Source organism: Parambassis ranga, chromosome 21, assembly GCF_900634625.1.
Source record: "Parambassis ranga chromosome 21, fParRan2.1, whole genome shotgun sequence".
NCBI lineage: Eukaryota > Metazoa > Chordata > Actinopteri > Ambassidae > Parambassis > Parambassis ranga.
Window position 1 is genome coordinate 40,365 of NC_041041.1, and position 16,204 is coordinate 56,568.

Genomic DNA, 16,204 nt, shown 5'->3' on the forward strand with positions numbered 1-16,204 from the left:
TTCACCATCAATTGCAAAATGAGTAGACTGATCGGCCTAAGTTCCCAACATCTCAGAGCTCAATGACAGTGGAAAAAGCCTAGCAGAGGCCTCAGTGCGTTGACCCAGGACCCATTCTGCTAATGATGATGTCTGATACTGTCTATATTAGGCACTCTCTCCATATATAACATATAGCATACAGTACTATGTGTCTTCATAAGTAAATATTTTGGGTATTTAAGTGCATTTGATCTTTTTAGTATGCCTTTTTTTATCCTTTTTTATTTTTGGTAAGCTTGACTCAGGAAATACACAACAATTCCAACGTATCTGTACTGTAATCTACACATGGCAAATAAACTCTATTCTATTCTAACAGGTACCAATTAATAAGCATTCATCCAAGTCTGGACCAAACAATACTTGTACAAAACACTTAAATAACAATTAACTTCACAACATAGTTTGTCCTCAGTGGGCATGTATTTGAAAAACACAAATAAGGCACAGCAAACAGACATCGCTTGCCAATTCCATTATCAATAATAAAAAAAATAAAGGTTTTACATTACAAAAAAATAGACATGCCATCACAGACTGTGTTTACACTGTAGGACATTTGAACACTGTAACAACAACAAGCACATACTGACAAACACAAGAGGAACAAAGGACCAGTGGCCAGTGAAGCCTTGTTCTTTTCTTCTCATGGAAGTTATGCGACTTTTGATGAAGTATTTCACTGCTTTCAGTCACGGCTTCCCAGGGCTTCAGGTTCAGCAGCAATACAGTTTTCACAGTCTGTCTTACCTGGAACCTGGTTCCTCACGATACATGTTTTCAAATGCCTTTCAACTGCAGCACTTTCCTTTGGTGTCCAGCTTTTCTTGACTACACATCCTTTACCTATAGTTGGACACAAGAGAAGAAGAAAACATCAAGAACTTCCCTGGATGGATTACTTTCAGGAGGTGGACCACCCCCTAAACAGCTGTCCCAAGGGGCAGAGACAGTTTTTAATGTCAATGGTACATGTTTTCTGTGTAAGCACATCACTGATGTAATAAAATACAAAATAACTACAGAAAGTCAAAATTCCTCGAGTATCGAGTATCCGCAGCGTTTTAATAGGTCCCTGTCAGTCATAGTTTGGAGAAGGTTGCTCCTCTCCATTTAAGGAACTCTTAATATAATTAATTATAATAAATAGTGGGTAGTTTCATCACTGCTCTAAGCTCACCTCTCTTCCTCTGACTGAGGCACATTCTAGCAGGGATGGCACCGTGCTCTCATCTTCTGACCCCTGTGCATGTGGAACACTGGGCCTGCATGCAGCAAAGGTTTACTGAAGCAGCATATGTGATAGCAAGCAATTCACAATAATCAAAGATTTCTTTTAATATATGGCATGTGTGTCTTTTAAAGATGATTGAAAAACAATAATCAGAACCTTCTTGCAGTGATGTCATGTTGTCCTCAGCTTCCAACTCATGGTCCTCACTGGCATCTGGGTGCATAAAACAGTCATTACAAATACATTTGGAGTGCCACAGGAATGAGTATTTAAACTTGCTATGTAGAAAGGAATAAAATATTCTATTAAAGCCATAACCAAATATTACACTTAAATGTGTCTAGAACAGTCGACAAAGTTTTTGTAGCACAATGTGCAGTCCATGGTAACTTTCTCCATTTTGCCATTATGGCTTCCTGTAGCGTGCTAAATAAAAATTCAATGTGAACACAGGCTATAAGGGCCGCATGAACTGGTAGGATTACATTATAAAACCATGCAAATACTACTCAGACCTTTCTATTCAAAAAAGATGCAACATGTAATAAGTAGGACTTCTTGCAATCAGTAGGCCAAGCAAAATCCACAGGCAGTCCAGTATTTAGATCAAATGAATAATTCATAACCAGTTAAAAAACCTCACCCATATCTTCTGCGTCCTCTTGTGAACACCTCTCCATGTCAGCAGTCTCTAAAATGGTAATGATAGAGATCAATCAAGAGTACACAAACATCCAACTCTGAAATATTGACCCTAGATAGCAGTTAAATGGACAACATCAAAACATTCACGTATCAAACTATAGTACAGTAGGTATACCGTTTACATCAAGGTGAATTTCATCCAGACTCTTTCCTTCGTATTCTCCCAGGCACACACACAGCAACACACACACAGCAACACACACACAGCAACACACTGCCACACACACACACACTGCCACACACACACACAGCCACACACACACTGACACACACACACTGCCACACACACACACTGCCACACACACACACTGACACACACACTGACACACACACTGACACACACACTGACACACACATGCAAAGGCATTCTGGATAGCTCACCCGCTCTCCGGCGATTGAAGAGGATAACTTGTGCTAGGGTCACTTTAGCAAGGTCTTTCCAGTTTGAGGGTGAAGGCTCCTCGGTGAGGGTATTCAAGTGTTGCTGCTGTTTCTCTGATAAAAAGAAATGGAGATTCTGGACATCCTGGGTGAATGGGAGGAGTTGAGGAGAATTCCACTTGGTTTGGTCAAGTTGAGTTAGTGCTTGACTTGCAATGTCAAATTTCCAACTTTCTTGGTATAGCTGTGCAAATTCATCAGCATCTTGGACAGCTTGTTTGTCTTTTGTCTTCAATCCTTCCGACTTTATAAACATGGCCAAAGAATGCAAGCTGTGTCCAACTGTGCGAGCAAGAGATGGACAGTGAAATTTGCCAGTTTTATCATTGAACCCAGCCAGGGATCGTGCAGCAGAGACAACATGACTGTACTGTTCAGGTTTTATGAGGTCTTTGACAGTCTTCACAGGTGCAACCTTTTTTGCTTCCAGTAGCAGTCTGCCAAGTTCTCTCAACTTTTGTCGAATATGCTGGTGTTGGCTAGTTACCCTCTCATTCTTGGTAAAGAGTCTGCACCCATACTCCAGAATGCATGGGTCTTCCTTTATTGCAACTGCAATATTGTCTTGACTCATGTCACTTACGAACTTCCAGTATGCTTCACCAAGTCCAAGTGGAGCAGGTTCAGCAAAAGCACACAATGCCTGGACTCTAGTTTTTCCTTGTGATGATTCACCCTGAGGCTTGAATTTGCAGACCTGTGTCGTCGCCACATCACTTTTCTTGTGAACAATCCATAGCAGTACACACAATGTGTAAATTCTTGTCCTTTCATCTTTTCTTTGGTTGTTTCCATGGGATCATTTTTCCTCTGTGGGATTCCAAAACTTCAATGTTATGCTCAAAGTTGCCTTTATTTCGGATATAATCTAATTGGAGTCGCCTTTCTTTTGAGTTTTTTGGCAAACTTAAAGCTTTGGCAACTTCCACCTTTTCATGGTGTTTACGAATTAAATTGCTGCAATATCAGATTTTCTTAAAACCCCCTAAAAGGAATAAATCAGAACAGTAAAGTCAATATAGATCCTAACATGTGTCATTCACCAAATACCAGGCCTATGCTTTTTACAAACTACAGAACAAAGAGAAAGATTGTAAAAGCATGTGTGTTCTGATGGTTCGCTTTAATTATAAAATGAAGGGGGAAAGAAAAGGCCTACCGGGTGGCAACAACTTCTCTTTGGCCTTTGTGAGGCAATTTCAGAGTTTGATGTGGAAGGGTGAGCATCGTCATCATCACTTGAATCACAGAGAGCATCGGAGCATGGCATTTCATCCATCTGCAAAACAAGACATTTGTAATCATTTCATTCTTAATGTAAGAAAAAATATTACATTGGGAAAAGTGAGAAATGGCCATTAACACATACCAGAATACTTTTTGTCCTCTAAGCTTTGGACAGCTTCATTGTATGAGTGCAGACTGAATCTATCCTTTATTGAATCATCATCAGTTTCAAGCACAACACTCTCATCTGAGTCATACACAGATTTAGCAACATCTGACACTGCATCTTTCTGCAAAACACAGACAACTTCATTACAGTGTGAAGTCAAAGGGTGGTCTGTTCCACAGCCTTCATCTGTATCCTCACTATCAGAGTACTCCACAAGGCAAAACTTGGAAACCGTAACCTAAATATAAATAAAAAAGAATAAACCTTAAAAATGAACGTAGAAAAAGGTAAGTGATAAGACAACTGTTCTCCAAACAGCTAATTAATGCATGGTCTATGGCTCATGTGGAAGCAACTTTTCATATAACATGCCTTTTACAAGAGTTATGAGCAAGTCCCTTAACAGTATCAGAGATGCATGGATCACATACTAAATACCCTGTAGATATTAGATGCGATACTCGGGAGTTGAGCTTAACATAATCTGAGATTTGATACTACCATGCATTTAGGAGTAAAAATACTTAGACTATCGTAAAAAAGAGCTCCATAAGAAAATCAAAAGTACAAGTTCTTGGTGTAAAGTGGCCCTACAAAGCTAGAAAGATCAAAATTGTGTGTGACGTGAGAGAGGCCCCACAAGTTGAGAACATCCCAAATCATGAAGAGGTCAGGAGGACCCCACATGGGCCAAAATAGAAACACAGTGTGTGAGCCTGCGATGTCTCGGAGCAAATATAAGACATTGCAATGGACTACAGTATAAACACAGCATTAGACAACAACAGACTGGGAAGTGGTGAATTATGCTTATTATAATTTACAGTTTGACACTGTCAGGTTTTTCAGTATTGATGTAAAATAACTTCTAGTTACATCCATACGGGAGGGCCCCATGAAGGGAAAACAAGGAGTGTGTGTGTTGTGATGCTGATGTGAAAATCACTTCGAGATGCACCCGGGGCCCCATAAGGGCCAAAATAGAAACAGAGTGTGTGAGTCTGAGACCTTTACCAGGAAAAGCAATACAAACACCTTCCCATCTAAACAAAGATACCAGACAGTACACAGCCACAGCCATAAAAGAAAGAATCTGCATCACCTGTGTGCTGACACCATCTTTGTGTGAAGCTCCATGTCAATCTCCATGTGAAGTGTGATGTGTGGAGGACATCCCCAGATCAACTGCCCCAGCAGGAGCCTGCTTGTTGGTCACCTGAAGTCAGATTAAAGATTAGCAGTGATAGTTAGCTCATGTGAAGGTTTTTTCAGCATATATAAGATACTGCAACTCACTACAATATAAATACCCCTTTAAACACCACACAGATAGATGTTTAATCTAACTCACTCACCTTTTCACGCCAAGGCCACTTGGAATCACCAGAGTTGAAATCAATTTCAGTTCCAATTTCTATGGCCTGAACATTACACAGTTTGGTGATTTGTGGTTGTCACTAATCTTCCCAGGGATCCATCTTCTTTGGATGCATCAATACTAAAAGCCAGAGAAATAAAGTGAACCTTTGAAATCGTGTAATACTGAATCATCAAATGTACACACTTACAATGTAAAAACATTAAATAGCACATAAAACAGAGGTCAACTTAAACTGTAGGATAACACTACACAGATAAATCTCTTCTCATGTCTCAAAAATGTCAACACTGCTTCATTTGCTCATCCATCAGTTATTTACAATATTTGACTCATGAGTTAATAAGAATTGCCTGAATCTCTACACAACATGTGATTTGTTTACCACCAGCGGTGATTCTGCCATTCAAATTCATACAGAAATGTACTCTCTTTCTCTGAGTAGTGTCTGGACTGGCATTCTTCCACTGATATGAGTTCACCCCTGTACTCCAGTACAAAAGCCCCTGGTTCAATGGTCTGGGCTGCAAACACTCCTCTTCCTATAGAGGCATTTTAATTATAGACCATATAATCATACTAAAATAACAACTCCATACCTTTATTACTGTCAATAAATGTTTGTATGCAACCTGACTTGTCACTGGAAGACTGAATGTACACCTTTGCTTCTTCAGCAGGCTGAATCCTTTCCTTCCTTTGGATCATTATGGCTCATATCATTACATAGGTAACCATAGTACCAATGAAAACAGCTGTGCCCTCTCTGAGACAGAGGTTTATATTGATATTAAACCAATTTAATTCAACCTGAATGAATCTACAATATTATTAAAAGAGAAACATAAGATCCATACCAAAGGTACAAGGTAGTCAAATGATGCTTCTCCATCTGTAACACTGGACTGGTACCCACTGTCAGAACACTGATGTGGCACTAAGTGAGCCAGCAGGTTAAACACGGTTTACTCACATTTGTGCTCATACAAAGTCAGGAGTTCACAGCATGTGCACCAGAAAAACATCCCTAGCAAACTAAATTACATACATCAATAAATGCCATTCATAGACTCATATTACAGACTGCTTTGATTGAACTGTTCCTGATTAATGTGCTTTGCATATGTGCATATATGGCAGTGCAGCAGTAGCTAGCGGAGGAAGCTAACGGAAGTAGCTAGCGACTTTTAGCCCACAGTAAAGGCTAGCGATTTGTAGCCGACAGTAAAATGCATTGATAGATACCAGACAGTAGACGTTATTAGTAAGAAGTAGCTGACATAGGAGCTATAAATCTATGTAACTGCACTTCAGCTGCAGGCGATGCAGTAGTATCTAGTGGAAGAAGCTAGCGCTTGGAGCTAGCGAGTTTTAGCCGACAGCAGAAGCTACAATTTGTAGTAAAAGTGACTGATAAGTACCTCACAACAGAAGTTAGTAGCGAGAAGGAGCTGATATATGAGTGCAGCTCAGCTGCAGGCAGAGTCCAGAGAAAGACGTAAAATCACAGAAAGAGTCAAATAAAGCAAACCTACCTGTCGCTGTTGAAATGAACGCTGATATCACTCCGCTGGTACCAAGCGGAAGAAGAAAATAGGCCCATGTCTCGAACTGGCAATGAAGTGAAGTAGCCTATCAAATGTCCTCCTTCAGTAGGCTGCGTGTCACACACACACACACACACACTAACACACACTGACACACACTGACACACAGACACACACACACACTGACACACAGACACACACACACACTAACACACACACTAACACACACTGACACACAGACACACACACACACACACACACACACACACACACTAGAGGCTGTCTCATACAGTGAGTCTGGATGGTAACCTTATGTTACTCTAGCTCCATCACACTGAGTGTTTCCGCCTCTCTGCAGGTGGTGCTGTTCGTCATGGTGGTGTATCTGTACCGTGCATTTGGAGAAGGCCGCGCTCTGAAACGGACCAATCTGCTGGCTGGCAGAGACCACGCTCCCACCGATGACCTCGGGGAGCCAACCTACACCTACTATGACCAGGTTGGAGCTTACATAGACCCCCATCACCTGCCTTATCACCACGACGACCACGGCCAGGTGTATGTGGACCAAGTGCAGAGCTACTAACCTGCTACAAACATTATAGGCTCAGGTTCTGGTTCCTGGTTTCTGGTGGACTCCAGACACTCCCAGACCCGGTCAGCATCAAAGGTACCAACGTGGACATTGTGGACAGCTACAAATACCTGGGCATCCACATTGACCACAAACTGGACTGGTCCACAAACGCAAAGGCAATTTACAGGAAGGGACAGAGTCGCCTGTATCTCCTAAGGAGACTCAGGTCCTTTAACGTCTGCCAGACCATGCTGCAGATGTTTCACCACTCGGTGGTCTCCAGCCTCATCTTCTACGCTGTAGTGTGCTGGGGCAGCAGGATGAAGACGGCCGACACCAACAGACTCAACAAGCTCATTAGGAAGGCTGGCTCGGGCCTGGGAGTGGAGCTGGAGTCTGTGGTGGAGGTGACGGAGAGGAGGATACTGAGGAAACTCCTCAGTATTCGTAACAACACGTCTCACCCCCTGCAGGACACACTGCTGTCCTACAGGAGCACATTCAGCGGTAGACTGAGACTACGAGGAGCAGCACAGAACGCCACAGGAGGTCCTTCCTGCCAGAGGCCATCAGACTGTATAACTGCTGGAGGAACTGATACTGGTTATACTTTCCACTCAGCTATGATGTAGCACCTTTACTATAGCTATACAACATACATTGTGTACAGTCATACTGCTTACCTGTGTACTTTCTTTTGATTTTGGATTTTATTTATATTTATATGCTTGTATTTTAATCTGTAACCTGTGGCAAAAGAATTTCTTCCAGGATTAATATGGTTTTATACTTTATCTAAATCTAACATTTGAATGATTTACATTAAAAAGCCAATCACAGAGTGGAAACAGCTGTTTTGAATGATCGATCATGTAGAAAACAAATGTGGGGGTGCGAGTGTAAACTATGTGTTACTGTATGTGGGACAGACAAAGAATAAACTGACACCACTACAACAACATATACAACCACATAGAATGAGGCCCGAAGACAACAGAGCTGCGCACTCATTGGAAAACGTAATAATAGCAGGCCTCGGCAGGTCAAAACCCACTTTAACAGACATCGAGAAAGTGCTTTTGTTATTTCCAGCAGGACAAACAGTTTCTTTTAAACAATAGTTTTAACCCAACCTAACCCTCATCCCCACGGAGGCATTGTGTTAAAGGCTCTCATGCTCACTGTATGGACATTAATGTCCCATTTTTCTTTGACATATAACAGGAACCAATTGTGCAATCTTCACAAATCCAACCTAATTATTTAATACCAATGTTTTCTAGTTTGATCATCTAACAGATGGATGAGATACAGATGTGATAAGCATAGTAGTGCTGACAATCTCAGACCTGCCCACCTTCCGAACTGTACCTATCTCTGATCAGTGGGGTCCACAAACCGCCTGGTGTCTGCATGGGCGGGATCTGAAACAGATATAAACGAGTTAACCAGCACCAGGGTTTGTCCAGAACGTGGAAAACACACAAAGACACAAAAACAAAAACGAAAACAATCAGGGCGGGTAGGTAGTCACATGGGAGGGAAAATACAAAGAAGTAAAAAACACATTTTCAAAATAAAGCAGGAACCTGTCAAAATAAAGCAGAAAATACAAATATTCTAAAACAACCAGAGAAACCAAAGAATCAAATGAAAACAACAGGGACCATGACACTGATTTACAATGCACCGGTTCTCCAGTTACAGACAGAAGTCCTTCAGTTTGCCCCAGGGCATGTGGATGGAAGATGGTCTAACACAACAGAATAGAATAGAATAGAATAGAATATACCTCATTAATCCCTTTGGGAAGGTCCCTCAGGGAAATTCGGGTACCAGCAGCAATACAACACTGACAGTCAGAGCAAGAGTTAAATAGAATAAAATAGAACATAGAATAATAAAAATAAAAGATAAGTGGGCTTATCACAAACATTGCACAGCAGCATAGATGGTACAGATGGATTATTGCACGTGTGTTGTACCAGGCGGGCTGTGCTCCTCCCTCCTTCTCCCCCTCCTGCCAAAAGCAGAGTTGTAGAGTTTGATGGATCGGGGGACAAAGGAGTCTCTGAGTCTGTTGGTCCTGCTCTTGGGGAGGAGCAGCCTGTGACTGTTCAGGCTCCTCTGAGCGCTGATGACAGTGTGCAGAGGATGACTGGTATCGTCCACGATAGCCAGGAGTTTCCTTAGTGTTCTCTCTGCCACTGTCACCAGGGAGTCCAGCTTCATGCCGACCACAGAGCCGGCCCGCCTGATCAGTCTGTCCAACCTGTTAGCACACCACCAACAGAGACATGTTGGACGAGATTAGTGCTATTATCGCAAGTGAACAGTAAGATCAACACTAATAAGCTCATCAGGTAGGTCAGAGTGTAAATATTCTTCATCTGGGCTGTTGTTTTGGAGAAGAGCCCACAACATGGATGAAAATCAGAAGACTGCTCATTAAAACACCTTGAACCTAATGGACTCATGTAAGAATCTTTATGCCATAAATATGTGGGCTAATATTGAATATTAACTGTCATTGTCACAAATGACCCCTGAAACAGCATGGATTGTGGAACATCATGTCAAAATTCACAGTGAACAACATTCAATACACTCACACACTGCTTCGCTGAATGATCCTAATATCAGCCAGCAAACGAGTTAAAGCCTTTGTGCACACAGAGCCATGCTGCTCTGTGTAGATGTTTGTACACCATCAGTGACAAAAGTGACACAACCCTCACGCCTGTTGTCATGAGAATTGGGCTAGGTCTGTTTTTTAGTTTCAGGAAATGTGGAGGCTGCAGCAGCTGTACTGAGACACGGCTGGTTTTAAGAAACCACGTGATGAATCATACTTCCTCTAACAGCAAGGCCTTCGCTCCGTCTGCTTGTGTGATCACAGACGTACACAGATGGCGGGCATGAGGTAAGAACATAACTCATCTGTGAAGCTCTCGCTGTTCGTTCATATTTTTGTCTTAATGATTAACTCGAGCTGCTGTCTGTTTGCTGCTTTCCCTGGCTTCCATGCGGGCTATAATATGAATGTATTATGTATGTGCCGGCCTCCACTCACTGCTGCATTACAGACAGACAGGTCGAACCTCACATTAATTACTCTTCTGTAGAGTAGCTGTCATGATCAGCATACTTTACATCACTGTTAGGGTTACATGATCACATTATGAAAGAAAACTTTACATGATGTTGTTCACATTGTCTGTAAAGATGGTAGTGATGTGGTAATGCACGAGTGAACTTCCAGCTTCCGCTGGTTGAAGGGTTTCAATTTGTTTCCTGTTCACAGGGCTTAGCTGTTCTTCTGACAGCAGTTACACTTTCATATCACTGCTAAAGAAACAAAGACGTTTAAGGGTGGGAGTTTAAGTCCTGTCACTCTAAGGCCACAAAGAAAGGCCAGATAGAAGAAAGCTTATATATATATATATATATATATAATAAAAGAAACAAAGGCGTTTAAGGGTGAGACTTTAAGTCCTGTCACTCTAAGGCCACAAAGAAAGGCCAGATAGAAGAAAGCATACTGGTATCATCACTGAATTATATATATATATATATATATATATATGTATAATTCAGTGATGATACCAGTATGCTTATATATATATATATATATATATATATATATATATATATATATATATATATATATATATATATATATATATAATAAAAGAAACAAAGGCGTTTAAGGGTGAGACTTTAAGTCCTGTCACTCTAAGGCCACAAAGATCAAAATATCTTTTCACATCTACAATATATATATATATATATATATATATATATATATATATATATATATATATATATATATATATATAGTACTTTATATAGACTTTAGTTATGATGATATTCAAATGTATATATATATATATATATATATATATATACACATTTGATATTCAAATGTGTTTGTGGTCTTTGGGGATGAGGAAGTTTACATGCAATGTGTCAGGGTTGTGAATAAAATGTTGTTATTACCCATAATAGGTAAAAACTAAGATTTTATATGAACTCAATATTACTACTAAAGCTGTTAACTCAATAAATGAAAATATACATGAAGTCATTATTTATTAAGAATGTTGCCACTCTATCAGTTAGTTGACTTGAAAAATGTTTTATTTATATTTTATTATTTGTAACTTTGATAATGTGAGGTGTATTTTAGGTGTATTTGTCCTTGTTACTGTGTACTTGGGGGCAGAAGTACAAATGTTGTGTAACTGTAGTGAAGCAATCAAAGCTGCAAACAGGAACCCAAACAGGAAAATGTCACAGTCAGATTTCTGTGGATACAACTTTCAATATTCATGCCAAGCAATTCAACAAACACAAAAGTTAATTATATTATTTCAATGCTTTTGGGTGGAATCACAAAGAACACAAATGTCACTGAACTCACTGGAACAGAGATCAGCTGACAGCAACATTTGGGTGAAAAGTTCTAATAAACATTACCCAAATTTCCCTGAGGGACCTTCCCAAAGGGACTAATAAAGTATATTCTATTCTATTCTATAAAACTCTGATAATGACTTTTTCATCTCCAGATCCACAAACATTCAGAACACAATGAAGCAACCCCCTCCGATTCCACCTCCACAACGCTCCACAGCAGCGCAGGGAGCTGTGCAGATGCGTATAAAGAATTCTCAGAGCTCAGGAGACCGTCTGAGTCAGTCCAAGTCCATGGTTCTTAAGGAGTCCGACCTTCCTGACAAACCTGTGCGTAAACCACAAAGAACAAATGTTAACAGGTACTCCTGGGTTTTCAAACTAACTTTCTTTCACAGATCTCACGGCACCGCAGGAACCAGTCTCAGCACAATGCTGTTGCAGGATCTGCCATCTTTGAACCTTTGGTGAATACAATCATTGGATTCTGCTGTCTGAACACAGCTCAACATGTTTTTTACAGATAACCCAGCTCTTTGTTAAAGTATCATTATGATCTTGCACATCATCTTATGCTACATCTGATTTGATGAAAAAGCTCACAGATGCTTTACAGGGTTTTAGCATAGACCTTTTTTAGAAGAGTTGTCCTCAAGAGTGGTATTGAGGCTTCAGGTCACTGTGCTCTTAGGGGGGTTCCTGTGAAGCGCTTTGAGACAATGTCTGATTGTAATATGCGCTATATAAATAAAACTGAATTGAATTGAATTACTGAAAGAGGGTTAGGCTTACCAGAATCATTCCATCAGTTCTGACTAGTGTTCAGTTACCTTAATGGTCAACTCAAGGGTCCTGGTGGGGCCATTCTGTATACATCAGAAACAGGTTTGAACTTCACATCTAGATGCCTGAATGCATTGAGGTGCTGCCATGTGAATGGCTGATAATCTATACAAAACCACATATAGACCTGTATTCCCCACCAGAACTGTTGGAGGAGCAGCAAAAGTCTTCAAGTCCAGTTGCCCTGCTTCAAGCTTGTGAATAGAAATGTCCTGATGATTGAGAATCTTCACAACAGACAGTTCAGATCTATTTTCCTGACATTCAGGAGAACACAGGCATAAAACCACAATACTCTGTCAGGGGTGTTTACCACAGATGAACTCTGATCAAGGTCTGGTCACAGCTCATGATTCCTAGGACAAACAGGATTAAGCTTGTCATCCATTCGGTATCTTTGTGGTTTCTGTTACAGTGAATCAAATTAAGTGCATAGACCCGAAAGGGTCAATCTAAAGCTTCAGTCCAATAACGTGTGTTTCCAGGTGGATTTTAAAGGTGAACACTTGAATGTGGCGAAAATATCAGACAGTGGTAAGAAGCTGAGAAAGAACTGGACTTCCCTGTGGACTGTGCTGACCTCAGACCAGCTGTTCTTTTATAAAGACAAACAAGAATCTGGTCTGGTATGAAACCTCTGCTTCATTTTTAATGTATGTTAACACTGCTATCTTTGCAGCATCTCTAGTTGATTTGTTCTATTCTGTCTGACGGCCAACCTCTCAGTGAGTGTCTGATTTTTTCAGAAACCAGGAGGTAAGACAGACATAGTTCAGCTGTGTGGCGCTGTTATCGAGTGGACGACAGAGAAATCAAGCAGGAAAAATGTCTTCCAGGTAACACACAAACATGTCAAACGTTACCTTGAACCACAATTCCGTCTGAGAGCTGTCCTGCTATTCAACTCAACTCATGTTTAACCCTACTAATTCATAGTCACTAAAAGTACTTTCTACCCTCAAGTGTTGTTAATATGCTTGTCACTTCATCTTGTTCAGATCACAACAAACACGGGAAGCGACTACCTTGTCCAGACTGACAATTACTCTACTGCTAGCAAGTGGTACCAGGCCATCAGAAAGACTGTTGACTCTTCAGTAAGAACTCTTTGTCATCATGTTTCATCTCGATTAGCTTTGGGACTGATCATAAAATATTATAACTCTTTTCTCTTCAGACTAAAGATGACAGATGCTTTCCTTTGCGGAGGTCCACTAGCACAGAATACCTTCCCAGGCACAGCTCCCTGCCTGGATATGGCTCTTGTTCTGCTAGTGCCAAGCAGCATAACCCGGTCCACAGACGCTCCATCAGTGAGGACTAACAGACAAACCATTATAAACCATAATACAATGAAAAATGTAGCGGCTCAGGGGCCAGATTGTTCTTTCAGAGCCTGGTATAGAGAGAACTAGACATGCACGCACTGATCTTCATGTTTGATAACTAATATATATGGAATATTTGTGTCATATTTACAGCCTGTTATGTTGAAAAAGCACACAGAACCTCTCATAGTCATTCATCTTTACTGTCTTTGGTTAGACATGTTCAGCAGCTCAAAGCTGAAACACAGCATCTCAGACAGTGCTGACAAGAACGGAGTGAAGAACAGACTGAAGAAATTCATCACCAGGCGTCCATCAATGAAGACGCTACAGGAGAAAGGCCTCATTAAAGGTTTTTGATCTTCACACATTCCATCCTTTACCTCAGAGGTCGCTTTTTGATTTGGCTTCAGACTGACAGCTGATAATTACATCTTACCATTTCTTTCTTAATGTCAAACATATGTCTGCAAAAAATCAAAGATGACATTATACAATAGTCAGAAATACACTGGAATGTGTCTGTCATTTTACCAACTGACAGGGGCGTCAGCAGCAATAAAGATGAAATAGATAGCATTTCCTGCATTCTGCTGGATTTCAACAGGTTGTCAAATATCTATTTTACTTAGAGAAGAAAACGCTCAACTCCATAAATATTTTAGAAAAGAACAAGGCTTCAGCAAAAGTTGGACATTGTGGGATGGTAATGGCACTGACGGTTCACATGTTTATGCTCAAAGAAACAGTAACAGTATATATAGTGTTGTAACCCGGAAAACATTGAGTGGATTTCAGTGTGGGTATTCTGTAATGAATCAAGCACTGATAACTACTTTAACGATGTTTCCTCTCAGATCGTGTGTTTGGCTGCAATCTGCTGACTCTCTGTGAACGTGAAGGAACCACAGTACCAAAGTTTGTTCAGATGTGTTTGGACGCCATCGAGAAACGAGGTACACAAAGCTCAAACACCAGCCACAGCGTCTAAATACTGTACAGCCACTACTTGCCAATCCACTGCCGGAGCTCAGTGTACGTCCTGTTTTTATATATTGCAAACTGTTTTTTCCAGGTCTGGAAGTCGATGGCCTTTATAGAGTCAGTGGAAACCTAGCTACAATTCAAAAACTTCGCTTCATTGTTGATCAAGGTTAGTTCAACAGAAACACACTGTTAAATGATTCAAATGTCATTCTTACTACAAGACCACATATCCAACAGAAACGGAATGCCCTGCTCAGTGTTTGCACAACATGAAGGATGGAATGTTTGGTTAAATGCTTTTGTATCCAACCATGGTTAATAAATCCAACTGAAGGTTCTGCAGGTTGTTTTAACTTTTGGCTCAGGTGTCTTACTGTGTCTGTTCTGGACTGGTTTCCAAGAGGAGGCCCTGGATTTGGACCACAATCAGTGGGAGGACATCCATGTTGTCACAGGAGCCCTGAAGATGTTTTTCCGTGAGCTGCCAGAACCACTGTTCCCCTTCAGGTTCTTCCAGCCATTTGTGGAGGCTATCAGTAAGTCAAAGTGGACAAACTAAAGGTCACGATATAGAAACCACAATACTTACTTCAAAACAATGTTGCTGCCATTTCTTAAAAATAGGGATAAAAGAACCCAGAGACAAAGTTCAGGCAGTGAAGAAACTGATGCAGCAGCTTCCAAAACCCAACCAGGACACAATGAAGCTGCTTTTCAGCCATCTGCAGAGGTACTCCTGAAACACAGCACTTTGGATGAATAATGATCGAGATGGATGTGTGCAATACTCTACAGTACTCTTATGGATTCATTATATGGCAGACACAAACTTAGATTTTCACGTCGTTTTTACTGTGTTTTTCAGAGTTCTGGACTTTACAAAGAAGAACCTGATGTCTACTCAGGGCATTGGCATCGTATTTGGTCCAACACTGATGTGGCCCGAGTTAGACGCAGGAAACATGGCAGTCAACATGGTGTATCAGAACCAGATCGTGGAGTTCATCCTCATTAATAGCCGAGAGATCTTCAACATAGACAAGAAGTAAAAGATCCTAAACTGGAACAGATCATCTTTTGTCACTCGTGCAGCACCTTGCTTGGTAAAGGTGGTAAATACAAAATGCATTTGAATTAAAAGTGTCTTTTCAATAAAGTATAAATATTACTGCATCTTCCGCTTTTATTAGAGGATCAGGGACACTAACAAACAACATGAGGCCCTAATAAATACCCCTTAAAGCTGCTCCTAACAGAGTCTGATATATTAATAAGGTTAGATGATACCAATCAAACAATATTCAAACTAA

General features: G+C 40.7%; 1 protein-coding gene across 1 annotated transcript; it reads left to right on the forward strand.

Moving 5' to 3' along the window:
* The first annotated feature begins 10,123 nt into the window (after window positions 1-10,123).
* Window positions 10,124-16,067, forward strand: arhgap15 (Rho GTPase activating protein 15). Its single transcript, XM_028393311.1, has 13 exons — window positions 10,124-10,243; window positions 11,892-12,066; window positions 12,135-12,203; window positions 13,065-13,205; window positions 13,326-13,415; window positions 13,578-13,676; window positions 13,757-13,892; window positions 14,125-14,259; window positions 14,765-14,863; window positions 14,983-15,060; window positions 15,296-15,430; window positions 15,519-15,624; window positions 15,760-16,067. The coding sequence occupies exons 1-13, from the start codon at window positions 10,230-10,232 to the stop codon at window positions 15,941-15,943; spliced, it is 1,461 nt and encodes a 486-aa protein (XP_028249112.1). The 5' UTR covers window positions 10,124-10,229; the 3' UTR covers window positions 15,944-16,067.
* Window positions 16,068-16,204: the final 137 nt, after the last annotated feature.

Coding starts and splice junctions, on each gene's coding strand:
- arhgap15 (XM_028393311.1), top strand. Junction 12,067..12,134: donor CCGACCTTCCTGACAAACCT/GTGCGTAAACCA, acceptor TTTCTTTCACAG/ATCTCACGGCACCGCAGGAA. Junction 13,893..14,124: donor GGTCCACAGACGCTCCATCA/GTGAGGACTAAC, acceptor GTCTTTGGTTAG/ACATGTTCAGCAGCTCAAAG.